The sequence below is a fragment of the Stomoxys calcitrans genome, chromosome 4 (genome assembly GCF_963082655.1).
Source record: "Stomoxys calcitrans chromosome 4, idStoCalc2.1, whole genome shotgun sequence".
NCBI lineage: Eukaryota > Metazoa > Arthropoda > Insecta > Diptera > Muscidae > Stomoxys > Stomoxys calcitrans.
In genome coordinates this window covers 50,104,625-50,124,829 of record NC_081555.1, presented here as the reverse complement: position 1 = coordinate 50,124,829, position 20,205 = coordinate 50,104,625, and the positions used below count along the sequence as shown (strand labels likewise).

General features: G+C 42.5%; 1 protein-coding gene across 4 annotated transcripts in view; it reads right to left on the bottom strand.

Annotated features, from left to right (window-relative positions):
• LOC106080876 (putative uncharacterized protein DDB_G0291608) overlaps positions 1 to 19,737 on the bottom strand; it is a 78,510-nt gene extending 58,773 nt beyond the window's left edge. Inside the window, exons 1-2 of one of the 4 annotated variants that reach the window (XM_059366913.1) lie at positions 19,645 to 19,728; positions 18,422 to 19,392 (exon numbers count right to left, since the gene is read on the bottom strand). Coding sequence is in view for 1 of the 4 variants with exons in the window: in XM_059366915.1 (XP_059222898.1) it covers positions 18,422 to 18,477 (56 nt within the window). In the remaining 3 variants the exon portion in view is untranslated. Of the gene's footprint in view, positions 1 to 11,567; positions 11,658 to 18,421 lie in introns of those variants that run through there. The other 3 variants (XM_059366912.1, XM_059366915.1, XM_059366914.1) reach the window with 3 other exon arrangements.
• Positions 19,738 to 20,205: the final 468 nt, after the last annotated feature.

Genomic DNA, 20,205 nt, shown 5'->3' with positions numbered 1-20,205 from the left:
ACGTGTTCGTCTTTTTTCATCATGGGAGAGGCACATCCCGGAGTGCCTTCTCCGCACGCTTCTGGTCCGTGCCTGGATTGAAAAGAACCCCGGACCCTGGTTCTGTTCGGTTAGCCAGAACCGCCTTCATCGTCGGTCGGTGTCGGTGAGGTGAAACCGGTGCATGGAGTGGGTACATTTCCGTTCTTCCTCTGACCTAACTTCACTACGGGAGTATAGTCATACTGGCTATGTCGCAAGGTGCGGTGCGAACATAGCCGTCGTCGCCTTCGGCGTCCTCGTCGTCGGACTATGTGACCCCCCCGATCTCTCCCGTACGGCAATTTACGCAACGGCAGCATCCAAGCCCTAATATTGCCAGTTAAACTGCAACGGACTGCGTGGCAAGATCGATGAGATCGTGGGCTTTATGAGTCGGAAGAGCATATTGGTCGCAGCGATCCAGGAGATAAAGCTGACCAACACCTGCAGCTTGCACAGTTGTCACGGCTACAATGTGCTACGTAAGGATCGTAAGGAATGGAGGTGGGGGATTGGCCTTCGTTATACACCATTCCGTGCAGTATAGACCTATCTCGCCTGCGCTTGACACTAGTGACCCCTACATGGAATGTATGGGGATAGCAGTCAGGTCTGGTACTGCCGAGATAGAGATATACAACGTGTATATACCGCCGGTTGGTAGCTGTGTCCCGATTAATGGCCAGACTTACAACCCCGACGTAAGTGGGTTGCTATCTGGCTGGTCTGGTTCTAGGGGATTTTAATGCGCATCACACGTCATGGCATTCTCCCCTAGGTAACGACCAGCGTGACATAGCTTTGGCAGAGCAGATAGATAGCTCCACGTTTTGCACGGTGAATGAGGATGCCCCCAATAGGATTACGAGGAGGTGCAGCAGCTCGCGAGACATCTCAATTGCATCCCCTGATCTTCTGAGTGACGTATCCTGGCAAGCCGTCATCTCTTTGGGGTCAGACCACCTTCCCATAATTCTCACCATCGACCGACCACCCGACTTCATAACCTCTGAGTGCCGGACGTTTATCAATTATAAGAAGGCCGATTGGGCTGGCTTCATAAACAGGGTAGTCAACGAACATAAGCGAAATTTGTGGCTGGAACACTTGGAGCAATGTAACTTAGGCATTGGTGTAGGCAAGCTGTGATCTACTGTTAAGTCACTCACTAACCCCGGAAGAAAGGACGACAGGATCTCATTCACTTTTGGAGACGTAACTGCGAAGAGATGCGCCAGGTTACTCAACCCCCACAAATTCGCTGGGCCCGACGAAATCCTTACACTGACGCCTTATAATTGCCCTCAAACTGTATCCGATGTTCTCTTAATCCGATGTTCCAAAGATGGGCAAAGGGATCCCGCTACTGAAGCCTAGAAAGGACCCGGGCAAAGGGGATTCCTACAAACCGATCTCCCTTCTGCACACAGTTCCTAAGATGGTTGAGGGACTACTTCTCCCCAGCCACGTTGGAGAATTTCCATTCGCCGTGAATCAAGCAGCCCAGACCATATTATAGGTCCCGGTCCCCACATGGGATGACTGTGTGGTGTTCATATTCATCACGAGAAGTTCAGCTGAGAACTCCCGGAACTACACATGTTGTAGCTGCAATTACATTGGTGGATAATCATTAATATCGAATGGAGAGTCTCAGTGAGAAACCGGGTGGCACCGGCTCTTGCTTAAATCGTTATTGGCGCCATTTTTGTTCTTGTTGTAGCAGTGTATTTATAGACTACATCAGGTCAATCCGGTACGTGCAGCTAGCTGCCATGGGATTGGGGCCTTTAAATAACCAATAGCCATAACATTCCCGCTGCGATCGGTCCTATGGGCGGAAACAATCTTTGCTCACTTTTGGAGCTTGGGTATCCCTACCTCCATCTACAAATATAGCTACAAAACCAACCACAGCATAGGAGGTCCTCATGGCACTGAACCTATCGAAAACATTCAACACGGTCAGACATGCCAAATTATTTGAGGACAAACCCAACACGTCCCTCCAGCCAGGCCTAAAACGCTAGGTCAGTCGTTTGTAGAATTTGAGGAAGAAGTCGAAACCCCGTAGTGTAAAACGGGGAGCTCCCCAAGGTGGGCTGATACATATCTTCGGCACTGTTTAACCTCTACTTTTCTTCTATTCCAACCCACCCAAACGGCATTGAGATCAGATCATATGCAGAAGATTGTACGATTTTGGCATCGGGGCCCACACCCATTGCATGTGCGATAGGTAAAACATCTGCCTCACCCATCTTGCCACCTATTTCGCCGCAAAAGATTTGAAGATATTGGTCACCAAAACTTCAGCATTGTTCGCTACATACACGCATGAGGTGAGAGATAAGCTGAATGTCAAAGTCAATGGAGTAACGATTCCGACCATCAAGTGTTCCAAAATGCTTGGTGTCACATTTGACAGCTCTTACACATTCTGCGCACATGCCACTGCAATTTGCGATAAAGTCGGAAATATAAACAAGGCCCTCAAGTCAACCTTGTTGACCGCGTACAAAACAGTTGACCGTTCTGTGTTTAGTTATGCAGCGCTAGTGTATTCTCGTCAACTATGTGACACGCAGTGGAATAGAATTCAGAGATGTGAGAATGCCGTCCTTCGGTAGTTCTCATGTGGACCACCTTTATCAGCAAACAAAGATACCACCTGTGCGAATACGTAACTACATACTGTCTAAGTAATACCTTCTGTTCTGTTATCGCATGGAGCATTCAAATCATCATCTTGTAGATAGGCATCCACCGCCCAAAAGCTTTAAAGTGGATCTACATGATCTAGAGTGAGAGGTTCATTTCTACAAGAGAGAACATCTAGATCAAGCGGCATATCAAGCGAGTTTAGACAACATCCATGCATACAAGGTAATAGATGCGTTGAATAGCTACCGGGTGAGTGTGGTCCTTGGAGAACGCCCGCAACTCATTGCTCCTGAGGAAATTGACGATTCCAACGTGCAGGATGTGTGTGCCGATTGTGACCAGGGACCACACGTCACCTGTTTAACTGCCCAGCCAGGCCTACTCCACTCTGATCCATATCCCTCTGGACGCACCGCACTTTAGTCACAGAGGTACTGAACCTGGATGTTCAGCAGAATCAAGCATACGAAAAATAGAACAAAACACACTGCTACAACAACTTATTTACGAGGTACCTTGTAGTACTTCACGTACTCTTATAGCACAAATTCCCCAAAATCCAGTCCTGCCTCCAGCCAGTGAACCATCAGCAACTGTAAAATCGAAGGTCCTACCAATGCAAATTTGCCCATGAACATTCCATTAAGGAACTGGGGCCACCGTAGCGCAGAGGTTAGCTTGTCCGCCTACGGCGCTGAACGACTGGGTTCGAATCCTGGCGAGAACATAAAAAAATTCAGCGTTGGTTATCCCTCCTTCTCATCAAAGAGGTGTCGCACTGCGGTTTGGACTCGGCTTTAAAAGGAGGCCCCATATCATTGAGCTTAAACTTGAATATGATAGCACTCATTGATAAGTGAGAAGTTTGCCACCTGTTTCAAAGACCTACCTGCAGCCGTTTTATCTGGGTGTTCATGATCAGACAGTCATTCATTACTGAATTGCTTTAAGTTATTCCTTTTTAAGAAAACTCTTAAGGCCTATTAGCTTGACTAAAATTATAAAAACTAACTTAAAGCAAAGAATTATATTCTATCTTTAAAATCAGCTAACAGTTCTATGGAAAAAACACAATACGCAAAAGTGTGGGAAACACAAGATTTTACCCTGTTTAATATATGGTTTCGTGCGACTATTTTATCATCAAGAAAACCTAATCTGCACTTCTTGATTAATTTTTGACACCAAAATGGAAAGACTGACTTACGAATATTCGACAAATGTATTTTAAACCGTTATAAAGGGTGTTCCCCGAACAATTAAATCAATGTGTATAACCCACCTACGATTTCCGTATTTAACATCTATCATTTTCTTTGGTTTTTTATCATTTACCTACTACAGGTAATGCATGGGACAACATTTTGTAACTTTCTTTTGTTTCTCACTGTATACAGAAAACGAAAGACAACAAAAACAAATTCAAAAGTTTACAAACATTACAGAGAGAAACAAACAAAACAAAACTTATCAATAGCAAGAGGTAGAAACTATATACACATAAACAAAAAAAAAAAAAACAACAAAAAAACTAAAAAATAAGATCATAAAGGGGAATGGGGAAAGGGAAAAGAGAGAGGGTCAACACCAAATGTGAAAATGTGGTTTAACATTTTTTGATATTCTCAACTATTTACACGGGTATTTAAAATGTGTCATATGTCGTGTGCGCTGTTCGAATTCTCAATTTAAAAAAACCAAATCGTGCAAACTCATACTCAGCGGCGAAATCGGCAAGGGCTCCCGAGGCCTTTTAAATGCAATCGATTCAATACTAATTCTTAGTAGAAAATGCTGTGTTAAGCCTGGTACCACGTTAGCTTTTCGCTAATTTCTTTTTTTATGATAATAGAATTCAAAGCAAAGCAATAGATTTCATTCAGTAGAACAGTCCGACATTACTTAAAGTAAAATAATAAAATTGTTTTTTAGTTTTTCAAAAACGTAATCGCGAAAAACATGTGTTTCAGCGGTAAAAAACGAAACATATTGTATTGGGTTGCCCAAAGAGTAATTGCGGATTTTTCATATAGTCGGCGTTGACAAATTTTTTCACAGCTTGTAACTCTGTAATTGCATTCTTTCTTCTGTCAGTTATCAGCTGTTACTTCTGCTTGCTTTAGAAAAAAAGTGTAAAAAAAGTATATTTGATTAAAGTTCATTCTAAGTTTGATTAAAAATGCATTTACTTTCTTTTAAAAAATCCCCAATTACTTTTTGGGCAACCCAATAGTACAAGCCTTTGGCAAAAAAGTACTGCTGTCCCATTTTAACTGCTGTTAATGCTAACGCTTTTCTCTGCGTACACCAATACTCGTAGAAGATTAAGGGTAAAGGTGTAAAAATAAAAATAAAAACGGGACATGCTTTGGAATTTCCGGAGTCCTCATATATAAGGAACAGTTTATGCACTGCCGAACTACAGTAGAGAACTACAAGGACGATTTTGCAGCCATGCAGGATGTGCGATAGAATGGTGCCAAGGCAACAACAATTCATGAGTTAGGCTGAGGATTCGTTGTTATTGTTGTAGCAGTGTGTTGCACACTGATGCGGCAGCCCTTGCCGACAAAGAACTCCATGGCATCAAACCGGTACGTTCAACCGGCTGCAATGATATTGCTGAGGATTCGCAGTAAGGCTAGGTTGAAAAGAGGATGCGGATGTTAATCCGCCTCATGCCAATATGGACGTACACCTAAGTCAATAACATGGCAGCCGGTTTTACGTACCGGATTGACCCAATAGATTCCTGCATCGGCAAAGGCTGCCGCCTCAGTGTACAACACTGCTATAACAACATCAACAACCTAAGGCAGTAATAGGCTTGTTGCACGCTCTAAATACTAAAAAGTAACCTCGAAAAAGAAAATCTAAGTTTTGCTACTTGCAAAATCTTTAATTGTTTTCCATACCACGTCCCTAAAATGGTTCATGCCTGGTATTATGTCCCCACCTAAGTGCCGGTACCTGTTAGCCGCAAAAGTCGGGCAATGACATAAGAAATGCTCCAACGTCTCATAATCTTCCCCACATGCCCTTCACATGCTATCACTTGCCGCACCTGTCCCGCATATGTAAGCTCGTAGTCCTATGTGTCCCGTTATAAAATCGAAAGCAATACTGAGCTCCTTCTAACTTTCTTTTAGTAACAACCTCGTCTTTTCACGGTCAGGATTTTCGTCGTCCTACCGACCGTTTCGCTGTTCCACAGTATTGCATGGGCATTCATCGGCCAACGTCAACCCGAAAGGAAAAATTTTTAAAATGTATGTTAGATTAGGTTAGGTCGAAAAGAGAGGGCAGATATTAATCCGCCCCATGCCAATATGGACATACACCTAAGCCTGTAATCGGCTTATTGTGCGCTCTAAATACAAAAAAAGTAACCTCGAAAAAGAAAATCTAAGTTAGGATTTCTAGCTACTAAGAAAATCCTTTATTGTTTTCCATGTCACTCCCCTAAGTTGGTTTATGTCTGGTATAGTATCCCCACATAAGTGCCGGTATCTGTTAGACGCGAAAGCCGGCCAATAACGAAGGGAATGCTCCAATATTTCATGATCTTCCCCGCATGCCCTACACATGCTATCACTTGCCGCACAGATTTTAAATAAGTGAGCTCGTAGTCCTATGTGTCCTGTTGTGATACCAATAGTTTGACCTCCTTCCAGTTTTCGCTGTCCTACCGACCGTTTCGCTGTTCCACAGTGTTGCATGCGCATTCATCGCCCACGCCCTTAGCTCGGACTGCGTCGACCCGGAAGGCTTCAGGCTAACCAAGTTTATTGGTGGCAGTCCTCTGGTCCCTGGGTTCTCAATGTGGACCTCCAGGCCCACTCGGTCCTCTAGCTTTGATCCATCCGTGTAACATGATCTTCCAGGTGGCAATACCAGCGTTCCGCAAATCCAAGACTGTGCCGCTGGGACGACCACAAGTGTCGTCTCAGGTATCCCAGCGGGAAACCTCTTCCATTCCTTACAAGTTTCCTACAGTCGCCTCGATTATATAGTGGTAGTATGATCTGTTCCTATACTCTATCTATTCTTCCATCGCCTTAAGTCTCATAGCCTCACACTTAATATGTATGTCTATGAGTTGGATATCTAGAATAAGCTCCAATGCCCTAGTGGGCGTGGTCCTCATCGCTAAACCTATGCCAAGACAACATGTTGTCTGAAACTGTTGTATCATCCTTACGTTGTTAGTCGAAGGCTCGGTTTAGTGGATGTGAGGTAAAGCAATATTCGCATCAGATCAATATTCGGCAACAGTTCAACATTAGTATTTTGCAAGCGAAGGCAGGGACAAGCGCACGTTCCTCACTGTGGTCGGGTTTACGTACCGGTACCGATCTAGGATACAACCGACAAACCAATGGTATATTCCATGAGAGTAAGCAGAGTGTTGTTCCAATCATCACATTAAAATTTAACTAAGCAATTTTAACAGGAAAAGATGATCTGTTTTGGGAGATCAGATAAAATCGAAATGTAAATAACAACTGCACACTATTCAGTATACGACTCGGCCAGGGATGACTATGAACACCACACGGGTTGTAACTCTGAGCTCCTTTTGTGTGTTGTTTGTCGTCATTACGAGAAGCTCTGCTGAGAGCTACTGAGTTTGTGGATAGTGGAATGCTCTGTGTACGGAGTAGCTGCAATTGGAGTCGCTAGCAATCAGTCATATCGCGTGGAGAATCTCTGTGAAAGGCCGTGCGGCAAAGGCTCTTGCCTAAATACTGGGTGCCTATGATACTTGATATGACAAGTCGAGTTATTAAGGCCTTAAAATAACCAATGCCTATAACGTTACCGCGGCGGTAGGTCCTAAGGACCGCCACAAGCTTGCTCACCTATGGAGTTTGAAAAGGATCGCTACCTCCACTTAGAAATTTGGCTAATACTGCTGCTCACTGCAATAGACAAAAATATATGGCCATATTCGGCGCAGCCAGGAGATATTTTGGAAATCAGAGCTTACAACTCACAACCTGTCTCCTGGCCAAATTTAGAAAGACCACTTCTACCCGTATGGCCACGGCGGTCACTTTTCTTAAGAATAGGTTAGAGTAGGTCGAAAACTGACGAGAACATCAGAAAAAAATTCAGCGATGTCCCTTCCTAGATTAGATTAGGTAAGAGTGGCAGTCCTTTGACAGACTCACTTAAACAATTTTAAATCCACTGTGATACCATAGTAGTGACAGACCAAGGCCCCTGGCGGAAATCGAACCACGACTTCGTTACCAACTCGGCTACTGGGGCGCCCAATCCCTTCCTAAAGCTGGCCACATTTGTAACGTACTATGCCATTGAAAAGCTTCTCCTCAAAGAGGTGTCGCACTGCGGCAAGACGTTCGGACTCGGCTATAAAAAGGAGCCTCCTTATCATTGAGCTTTAACTTAAATCAGACAGCACTGATTAATATGTGAGAAGTTTGCCCCTGTCCCTTAATGGTATGTTCATGGGCAAATTTGCAGTACAAAAAGGGCATAACTCGATGTTTTATTACTTTACAGGAAATGGAAACAAATTGACTTAGGCTTTTTTGAACTCGTTATAAATCTGTTATTTGTAATTTATTTTATTTTATTTATTTATTTCATTTCATGCAATGCGAAGCCATCAGGCCTATAAATAATCACACTATGCATAAGACGTACTTTTTCTAACATAAGTTAAAAAACTACTCAATTAAAAATAAAAAACTCAAAAACTTAGAAAATGGAAAAAAATATTTAACCTATTTAACACTTTCTGAATCTAGATAAAACTAAATAACAAATAAAAAACAAATTACTAAAAATTATAAGCAGCAACTGATTAAAAAAAATCCTACTCAAAAAAGATCAACGTAATAAATTAAAAAAAATGATTAAAGCATAATAAAAATAGTAATACTTAAACCAAAATATACAAAAAAAAAATCCCAATAATACTTTTGGCTTTGAAAACAAATTATCAAGAATTATAAATAAAAGAGCTTGAAAAAAAAATAATTAAAAAATATCACTTAACAAAAAAAAAAGATTTAAACAAAATGGAAAAAAATAAGTAATACTAAAATCAAAAAATAAATAAATTACCAATAATACGCACGATAAAAACATTCCGTTAAAGTTGTTGGCAATTTGACACAAAAATTAAAAGCGCTGAAAGTGTAGACGAAGACGATTTGATAAAGATCTTGTTGACAAACTGAAATTCTTTAAATCCGTAGGCAAGGAGTTGTACAAACGTGCAACCCTTACAAAAAAAGTACTACTCAAAAAATTATCTACCCTCGGAAGAACCAACTGATTAGTTCTGGTAGAATGACAAAAATTAAATTCATTAACAAGAAAAATTGGAGACCGACATTTCAATAACTTAAAGAGAAACAAAAGCAAACGATAATTAACATACGACGGGAAATCACAACCGAGAAAACGACACACATAGGGAGTTATATGAACACGACGACCTACACCGTAAACAAAACGAATCATATTGTTAAAAGCGACCTGAATACGATGCATGCTCCCTTGCGACGCACTTGAGTACACCTCCAGACAATATAAAATGGCCGGCAAAACTAATGCATGCGCCAAACGCTCCCTCACAAAGAGCGGTAAATATAAACTCGTGGTATACAGGCTTCTTAAAGAAAAGTTAACCTTAGACACCACGGAACTAACGTGCCGATCAAACCGAAGCCTGTCATCCAGCTGAACACCAAGACAATCAATGCTTTGCACAAATTCAATATCTACATTATTATATCTAACACTAACATGATTGTGACAGCCCGAAGATAAAAAAAGGGCTTTAGTTTTAGAAGCGTTAACACTGAACCTATTCTCCGCCATCCACTCACGTAACGACTCCATCGCAAAATTAATTTTCGTCTGAAAAACATTCAAAAATCGATTATCACCCTTAAAAAGCAATTGGATGTCATCAGCATATGCAAATGGAGTGCACCAACAATCCAGACGAGAAAAAACATCATTGACAAATAACACAAAAAGAAGTGGACCTAATACTGAACCCTGAGGAACACCGCTTCTTACAGAAAGAACACTGCTACATTTACCATCAACACAAACAAACTGGCTCCTACCTGTAAGATACGAGCATAACAATGTACATGCACTGGTCGAAAACTTATAAACGGACTTTAATTTACTAAGAAGAAGGCCAAAATCCACTCTGTCAAATGCCTTTTCCAAATCTAAAGACAATAGCACGCAAAAACGTGTTCCACCCATGTTTGACCGGATAGAATCTGTCAAACCCAATAACAATGAGGCTGTACTTCTACCTCGCCTAAATCCACACTGGGCATCACAAATAAAACGATTACTTTCCAAATAGCCAGACATTTGACATTTAATAACATGCTCGACAATCTTAGAACAAATAGGTAAAATAGAAATCGGACGGAACTCCTTCAGAGCGTGACAAGACTGTTTTTTCCCAACGGGCACTATTTTGGCTAATTTCCAATCGGACGGAAAATAAGAAGTTAACAAAATAGAATTTACAAGATGTAACAGATGACAAGACACAAGAGGATAGACTTTCTTAAGAAATTTTAATGAGAAACCATCTACACCTGCTGCATTGGACTTAATGGCAGAAAAAGCCTTATCCAACTCCCACAACTCCACCCGTTGAAAAGCAAAACCACTATAGTCATACTCCCCGAGAGAACTACTTTGGGAGTCCAATTGGTTTTTATTAAAGGTCGTATTCAAATCCTCCACATTCAAATCACAATCATACGACTTGCAACTGCCAAGTCCATTGGATTTTAACAACGACCATAACTGCTTTGTGCTTTTATTGCCCTCAAACTGCAGTACATTCGCTTCCCTTCTAACCTTTCTTGAAATTTGGAAGCACAGTACATCTGACATTTCTCTTCCAGAATAGACAAGAAATTCAATTTCGAAACAAATTGAGTTAGGCTCTTTTTATATTTAGCCATCGATATATACAAATGTTATATTATTCCACTAACCCTCTTTAATAAAATAATAATGTTGCGCAACTATTTACTGGTTTAATGCGCGAACACACTTATTGCAAGAATTATTAGTACGCTTTTCTTTTGCTGGATGTTGCTGTTCAGTCACATTTAACATTGAACGGTCTCGTCAAAACGATGCCAAATGGAATGTAATTAATTGACAATTTTTTTCAATTGTGTCGTGTGCTTAATTTTCAAATTGTTTGCTAATTTGAAGTGGGTAAGTAAATTTTGTATTGCTTATGTGTGTATACAAATATGTGCACATGTGTACATATGTTAGTACAATATATGTACAATAGATGCATAGGTACATACTATGATTGGCAAGACCAGTCTAAATATTTTTCGCTTGATTTGCTTTTGATGTTTCGTTTGGTTTTCTTTGAACTCGATATCGGTACGCCATGATGATATCGAATTTCATTTGGAGCCAGAATAAACGTGGGGTGTAGGGAAAGAATAGCGAAAATTTGAACAAATAGATATATCAGTAAATTTTAAAAATTTTAAATTTTATTTAAATTAGTAAACTTTATGGCTTAAAATCAGATCAATTAGAAAAAAAAAACTTTTATACACTTTTTTTGAATATTGGGGGTTTCTGTAGGTTCAAAAATATGTTTAGTTCTGTAAATTTTCTACTTTCAAATTAAGGTTCTAGGGATGGAGAGTTTTCTTCACTATTAGTATATCACAAGTTTTTACATTACATTTCGTTCATTCTAACGTTAACTTCTAAATATTTTGAATTCTCTTAATTTTTTTGATATTTTAGTTTTAACTTAACAATAAAAATATCACAAAATTTATTTAATTTTAGCATTCTTCTTACTGTTTAAAATACTGTTTTCTTACTGTTTTCACTATAGGTGAGTGCCCTGTTCCCTCTCTATAATTGGCATGTAGGCCCTTCTTGTAGTTCGAAGTTATTGGGGAGTTTCTCAAAAATGTATGATGTGCACCCAAATTTAGCAACGTAAACTGCATGTACATTGCCGGCCAGACCCACATGATACATTATAGATTCATTCTTTACACTATTTACATTTGCCCAAAAGCGGATGGATCATGTCAATGATCACAAGAATTTCATAAGAGAATGTTTTCTGAAAGTAAAAAAAAAACGAAATTACCAGCGTTTTACCTGTGTTCATGTTTCATTTCCCCTGCAGTGTGACTAAAGCTGTGTGGCATAGTATTTTTTGCAGAGAAGAATTTCTCTTTTTCCTGGGGCTGAGGAAGTATGATCATGGACTGCTGATAGGATTCTTGACAGGTTATTTAAGTCGCACTTTACACAGGGACATCGTGTGTCATTTCCCCCCATTAAGGAGAGAAGACCCAGGATTATAGATGAACACCTCTTTCCTGACTGAATTCCCTTCTGGCTTTAGCCCTTTAGTAATTTTTATGCACTGTAGAAGCTTGTAGTGACTGGCTGTAGGAAGTTCTCGTTTATGAAAGTTCCAATCAGGAATGCCTGGTTCCCTTCGTTTTATATCTTGTTCGTTGATTTCCTCTCCTTCGTTGTATTTGCAATGACGGGCCGCTTACCTGGCCTAATCTAACCCCTTTGGCCTAATCAATCCCATGGCAGCCGGTTGTACGCACCGGATTGACCCGATGGAATCTTCATCGGCAAGGGCTGCCGCTTCAGTGTACGTGTTCGTCTTTTTTCGTCATGGGGGAGGCACATCCCGGAGTGCCTTCTCCGTATGCTTCTGGTCCGTGCCGGGATTGAAAAGAACCCCGGACCCTGGTTCTGTTCCGTTTGCCAGAACCGCCTTCATCATCGGTCAGTGTCGGTGAGGTGTAACCGGTGCTTGGAGTGGGTACATTTCCGTTCTTGCTCTGGCCTAACCTCGCTACGGGAGTATAGTCATACTGGCTATGTCGCTAGGTGCTGTGCGAACGTAGCCAGCAGTGGGTCACAAGCGTCGCCGTCGTCGCCTTCGGCGTCCTCGTCGTCGGACTATGTGACCCCCCCGACCTCTCCCGTACGGCAATTTATGCAACGACAGCACCCTAGCCCTACTATTGCCAGGCCAGTGTCGGGAAATGTATCGTTCTTGCAGTTAAACTGCAATGGACTGCGAGGCAAGATTGATGAAATTGTAGATTTCATGAGTCGGAAGAGCATATCGGTCGCAGCGATCCAGGAGACAAAGCTGACTAACACCTGCAGCTTGCACAGTTGTCACGGCTACAATGTGCTACGTAAGGATCGCTCAAGGAATGGAGGTGGGGGATTGGCCTTCGTTATACACCATTCCGTGCAGTATAGACCTATCTCGCCTGCGCTTGACGCTAGTGACCCATACATGGAATGTATGGGGGTAGCAGTCAGGTCTAGTACTGCCGAGATAGAGATATACAACGTGTATATACCGCCGGTTGGTAGCTGTGTCCCGATTAATGGCCAGGCCTACAGCCCCGACATTAGTGGGTTGCTTTCTGGCCATAGTCGTCTGGTTCTGGGGGATTTTAATGCACATCACTCGTCATGGCATTCTCCCCTAGGTAACGACCAGCGTGGCATAGCTTTGGCAGAGCAGATAGATAGCTCCACGTTTTGCACGGTGAATGAGGATGCCCCCACTAGGATTACGAGGAGGTGCAGCAGCTCGCCAGACATCTCAATCGCATCCCCTGATCTCCTGAGTGACGTATCCTGGCAAGCCGTCATCTCTTTGGGGACAGACCATCTCCCCATAATCCTCACGATCGACCGACCACCCGACTTCATAAACTCTGAGCGCCGGACGTTCATCAATTACAAGAAGGCCAATTGGACTGGCTTCAGAGAGTATACCAATCGCCGCTTCAATGAACTGCCACCCCCCTCTGATGTGCTTGTGGCCGAGAGGAAATTCCGAGACATCATCAACTCAGCAGCCGCTCGCTTTATACCAGCCGGTCGAATACCGCAAGTGCGACCCAATTTCCCGGCGCAAGCAGTGGTACTCGCAGACGAGCGTGATGGGATTCGTGCTATGGACCCCGCTAACCCCAGAATCAGCGAGCTGAATCTGGAAATAAACAGGGTAGTCAACGAACATAAGCGGAATTTGTGGCTGGAACACTTGGAGCAATGTAACTTAGGCACCGGTGCAGGCAAATTGTGGGCCACTGTTAAATTAGGCGGGTCGACAGGACCTCAGTCACTTTTGGCGAGTTAACCGTGACTGATCCGAAGAGATGCGCCAGGTTGTTCAACCGTCAATTTATTGTGCATCCCGAGAGAGACAGGGCAAGGAGGAGAGCCATTCGCCGTATTCGTGGTCTCCGAGCCGATGAACAGCCATCACAATTTACCGTGGGCGAAGTTACGAATGTCATCCGTGGCGCCAAACCTTCCAAGGCGTTGGGCCCCGACGGAATCTCTACATTGATGCTGAAGAATCTGGATTTACCTGGAGTTGAGTACCTTACCACAGTCCTTAACCTGTCATTGAACACTCTTATAGTTCACGATGTCTGGAAAATGGGCAGAGTGATCCCGCTACTGAAGCCTGGTAAGGACCCGAGTTTGGGGGAGTCGTACAGACCGATCTCCCTTCTCTCACCAGTGGCTAAGACGCTTGAGGCATTACTCCTCCCGAGCCTCGTAGGAGAATTTCCATTCGCCGAGCATCAACACAGATTTCGGAGACTGCACAGCACAACAACCACTTTGCATGCCATCACCACACACATTTGCCGTGGCTTCAATCAACCCAGGCCATGTGATAGGACGGTCCTCGTAACACTGGACCTATCGAAGGCATTCGACACGGTCAGCCATGCCAAATTATTTGAGGACATCGCCAACACGTCCCTCCAGCAAGGCCTGAAACGTTGGGTCGCGAATTATCTGTGTGGCCGCCAGTCATTTGTGGAATTTAGGGATAAGAAGTCAAAACACCGTAGAGTGAAACAGGGAGTTCCCCAAAGTGGGGTGATATCTCGGGCTATGTTTAACCTCTACCTATCCTCCATCCCACCTCCTCCAGACGGCATAGAGATCGTATCATATGCGGACGACTGTACGATCATGTCATCAGGCCCCCAACCATTGATGACATCTGCGATAGGTTGAACGTCTACCTCAACGAGCTTGCCTCATATTTCGCTGCAAGAAATCTGAAGATATCCGCCACCAAATCTTCAGCCACACTGTTCACTACAAATACGCGTGAGGTGAATTCTGAGCTGACTGTGATGGTCGATGGAGAAATGATTCCGACCATCAAGTGTCCCAAAATACTTGGCGTCACATTTGACAGCTCCTACACTTTCTCCCCACATGCCACAGCAATAAAGTCAAAAATAGAAACAAGGTCCTCAAGTCACTCGCTGGCAGCACTTGGGGTGCAGACAAAGAAACCTTGTTGACCACGTACAAAGCAATTGGCCGGTCTGTGGTAAGTTATGCAGCGCCAGTGTGGTCACGTCAACTTTGTGACACGCAGTGGAATAATATTCAGATCTGTCAGAATGCCGCCCTCCGAACTGCGACGGGCTGTCTCCTTACTTCTCATGTGGACCACCTCCATCAGGAGACAAAGATCCTACCAGTGCGAAGACATAACAACATGCTGTCTAAGCAATACCTTCTGGGCTGTTATCGCAGAAATCATCCAAATCATCATCTTGTGGATAGATACCCACCGCCCAGAAGCCTTAAGGTTGATCTACACGATCTAGAGCGTGAGGTCCAGCGCTACAAGAGAGAACCTCTAGATCAAGTCTGAACAACATTCATGCAGACACGGTAGCAGACGCGTTAATTGGCTACCGGGTGAATGTAGTCCTTGGAGAACGACCGCCACCCATCGCACCCGAAGAAATCGACCTCCCCCGGCAAACCAGAGTGGTTCTGGCTCAATTACGTTCCGGCAGATGCAGCCGCCTCAATTCCCACAGAGCTAGGATTGATGCCGACGTGCAAGATGTATGTCCCGATTGTAACCAGGGACCGCATGATACACGTCACCTGTTTAACTGCCCGGCCAGACCCACTCGACTCAGACCCAGATCCCTGTGGACGCACCCCATCTTAGTCGCGGAGTTCCTGGGTCTTGACACTCAACAGAATCAAGCAGACGAAAGATAGTACACAATAAACTGCTACAACAACAACCCCTTTGGAGTAATAAGACACACGAGACAACGAATTGTTTGCCTGGTGCTTTAGCAGAAGGTATCTTCCAGAATACTACACAACCAGTTTAGGAATAAGGTCCACGTAGCAGTAACTCAGCTGAAGAACAATTAGACAGGAGGAGCCAGCTGAACTTATTAAGACCGAAGGCGACTCACCTATTATGAGAATGTATTAGGTATTATGAGAATGTATTAGGTCGAAAAATTTTTTGTTGACTATCAAGCCACCTTTGATTGTACATTCAATGATATCTAAAGATCTTCAGTTACAATAGCAAAGAATCTCTTCGAATCGTCCAACAAAACGAGGTTTCAGAGAGTGAAGCTCTTTAATGTACTGCTGGGAAAGTTTATACGAGTTGCAGATGTGATTAGGCATGACACACAATCCAGAAGAAAATACATGTTGCTCACCTATGCCAACCCCGGAACGGGATAGCTGTGAGCGCCAGGTAGACCCGAACATTGATGTCCGATCTGTGTTGTTGTAGCCGTGTGTTATACATGAGACGGCAGCCCTTGCCGATGAAGAACTTCATCTGTTCAATCCGGTACGTACAACCGGCTGCCATGGCATTGTCTGATATGAGTGGTGTTTATTGCTCTTACGAAGCATAGTTGCGGGCTACCGGGCGCGTCCACATGTTGCTAATAGTAGAATGCTCCATACGAAATAGCTGCAACGGCAGTCGCGGACAATCAGCAGTATCAAGAGGAGAGTGAGAGGTCGGGCGGCACCGCTCTTGTGAAAATACTAAGTCTCTATGAAGACTGTTATGACAAGGCGAGATATTGACGCCTTTAAAAAACCAATGGCCATCCTGTTCCCGTGGCGATCGGTCTTTTGGACCGGAACGAGCTTGCTTATCTTCAGGAACTTGACGAGGATCGCAACCTCCACATGCAATGTGGCTACAACAACAACCCACTCGACTCAAACCCTGATACTTCTGGATGCACCCCACATCAGTCGCAGAGTTCGATGAACTAGATATTCAACAGAAAGCAGAGAAAGATAATACATATCGCACTGCTGCAACAACAATATCAAGGCACTGATACTACCCGTGTTGTTATATGCTTCTGAATCTTGGATACTTGCCAAAGCAAACAATTGAGTACTTCAAATACTCAAGAGAAAGATCCTTCGTAAGCTTTATGGATCACTCTGCATTGATGGAGAACTTCGGTGCCGTAAAGATTCACCTATAAAATTCATGGGTCCTCACCGAAGTTTGTTTTAAGATTTCTGTTCGTTAAGTACAGATAAGGCCAGTTCTATGTTCCCTTCTCTTAGCAACGCTATCTATTATTGTCACTACTCTAGTTTAAGAAATTTCCATTTGAGTGATGGCCAATTCAAGTTTTCCTTTCCCTTTCCTAGCCGAGTCCGAATGGCGTGCCGCAGTGCGACATCTTTTTGTGGAGAAGTTTTTACATAACCACCGTTGAAAAATTGTTTTTCTAATGTTCTTGCCAGGATTCGAACCCAGGTGTTCAGCGTCTTATGCGGTCATGTTAACCTCTGCACTACAGTGGCCTCCTGCCAACAGATTAAGTTATAGGAAAAAATTGCAATTGTTTTAATAGACTACCATATCCATTCAATCCTATTGCAGCCGGTTGTACGCACCTGATTGACCCGATGGAACTTTGGTCATGGGAGAGGCACAACCCGGAGTGCCTTCTCCGCACGCTTCTGGTCCGTGCTGGGATTGAAAAGAACCACGGACCTTGGTTCTGTTCGGTTTGCCAGAACCGCCTCCATCATCGGTCGGTGTCGGTGAGGTATAACCGATGCATGGAATGGGTACATTTCCGATCTTGTTTTGGCCTCACTTCACTACGGGAGTATAGTCATACTGGGTATGTCGCAAGGTGCTGTGCGAACAGACACGGTAGCACATGCGGTAAATGGCTACCGGGTGATTATAGTCCATGGAGAACGATTACCTCCCATTGCACCTGAAACCAGAGTAGTTCTGGCTCAATTACGTTCCGGCAGATGCAGCCGCCTCAACTTCTACAGAGCAAGGACTGATGCCGACGTGCAAGATGTATGTCCCGATTGTAACCAGGGACCCCACAATACACGTCACGTGTTTAACAGCCCAGCCAGACCCACTCGACTCAGACCCAGATCCTTGTGGACCCACCCCATCTTGGTCGCAGAGTTTCTGGGTCTTGACACTCAACAGAATCAAGCAGACGAAAGATAGAACACAATAAACTGCTACAACAACAACAACCATATCCATTAATGATTTCCATTGATTTCCTTTTAAAAATTAAATTTCGCTAACGAAAATAGTACCAATAAAGAATTCGACAACTTTTGACGACAATGGTGTGTGTTTGGTTATTTTGAATAAACACTCAATAATGGCGATCAACTTGATCTGAATCCATGATCGATCGGTTCGATGGTGTAGCCAAAATTACTCTTCGTTTTCATGAAGGTAGTGGGTTCAAACACAAAACGACTTGTTTCGACACAAACAAATGATATTCAAGCAAGTGACAAGTCTATATTTTTAAGCTTATCATTAAGGGTAGAATCTTACCTGATCTCGATTATCCTCTGTGTTCTGGTATCAACTCTGTATAAAACTTTGTACATGGAGAACTTTGACGCAATTGCCTTTAATCATTTGTTAACAAGCCAAGAAAGCTGGCTATCCCACGGCGGCTGTTTCTTGATTTATTGATAACGCGAACAAGAAAACAAAACAGCACACAGACGTTGTCGAGTTAATAACCCAAAATTAAATAAGCAAAGTTAAGGTATGTGTGGCCAAGATGTGTAAAATAATGGCTTTTTGTGGAGTTGACACAAAAGCGAAGCAAGCACTGAAGACGACTTTAATACAAGTTGCGAGATACGAATAACCAGTTGAACTGGTCCGTGCGGGCAGGCAACGCAAATAACAGCGCGACACAAATGATAAACGAGAATAAATTAAAATTTTACACAAATTTCGAAGGAGATGCAACTGGAACTGGTCATCATTACCAACATCTATTCTGTCTTTTTTCGGTTTGAGTTTAGAACACTAACACTTGTAGTAACGGCTGGAAAAGGATGTTACTTTTCGATTCCTTTTTTTTTTAACACAAACACACTTTACCGGTTTTCACAACGACAATCCCAATGGATGGTAATTTAAAATATTGGCTACTGTTCGTTCTTCTCGCTGGTGCAATTTTTGCCAATTTTTTTAGCCAATTTTGCCGTCCAGCAGCCGCTACAATAACAAGTTTAAGCGAATGAGCTGTTCGTTGTGCAGCTACTTGTCTTGAGCATTTGTGCTACAAACAGCATCTGACGATGGGAGCAGCCACGTAAAAGGCCAAAAAACTAATACACTGACATAAAGCCCAAGTGAGCAGCCAATGTTGTATAGAGGTAGACTTCTTGTTTAGTGGCTAAATGGTTGGTGGTTCGTTCTTCACTCCGAATTTCAATCTCGGTTTCTTGGGATCGCCGACTTTTCTTATTGTATGTCGTTGTCGTCGTCTTCGTCGCTTTCTTGTACTTAAATAATAACCAATATTATTTTATTATCACAAAAACAACGCACTCAAATTTTGAAATTATTTGGCCTATATACCAAATGGTTTTTTTATTTATTCTGTACAACCACTGTCTTAAAAATAATTTATTGAAATAATATCAATGTAATATATTTTATTCACTTCATTCTTATTTGAAACAACTTTTGTTTTATTTCTTTAGCTTAGTGATTTTTTACACAAGGTTAAAAGCGAATTGGAGAAAAACTAATACCGGTTGGACGTTGAATATGGTGATCGTTTTAAGAGTGAAAATGAAGATTCTATAATCGACTCAGTCAAATTAAACACAGACAATAAATGAATTGTCTGTGAATTAAACTTGCGTGAAGTTACCAACGTTGGTAACTTTCGATAACTTTCGATGACAATTTGTATGGCAGCAGTACAGGGTGACATTAAAAAATGAAGAATAGAATCTATTGGATGGTACTATGTTCGTTTTTAACCGGTGAAAATACATGTTTTTCATGGTTATTTTTTTGAAACACTAAACAAATCTCTATGATAACATAATACTTTTGTAAAAATTTCTTCATAAGTAATGAGGGAATGACCTACTGAATGAAAGTAGCAAGTTCTTTTGCTTCAAAATCTATTATCTAAAAAAAGTAATCATGAAAAAATTTCGCTAAAAGCGAACATAGTACCACCCTAATAATAAAAATTACTTTGTAATAAAATATTGGGTTGCCCGCGACCCCAAGGTTTGGTATTCTATTCTGCTTTTGGAATATCCGCTGAAATTCTTAATTGTTTCGCGAACGAAATTTGA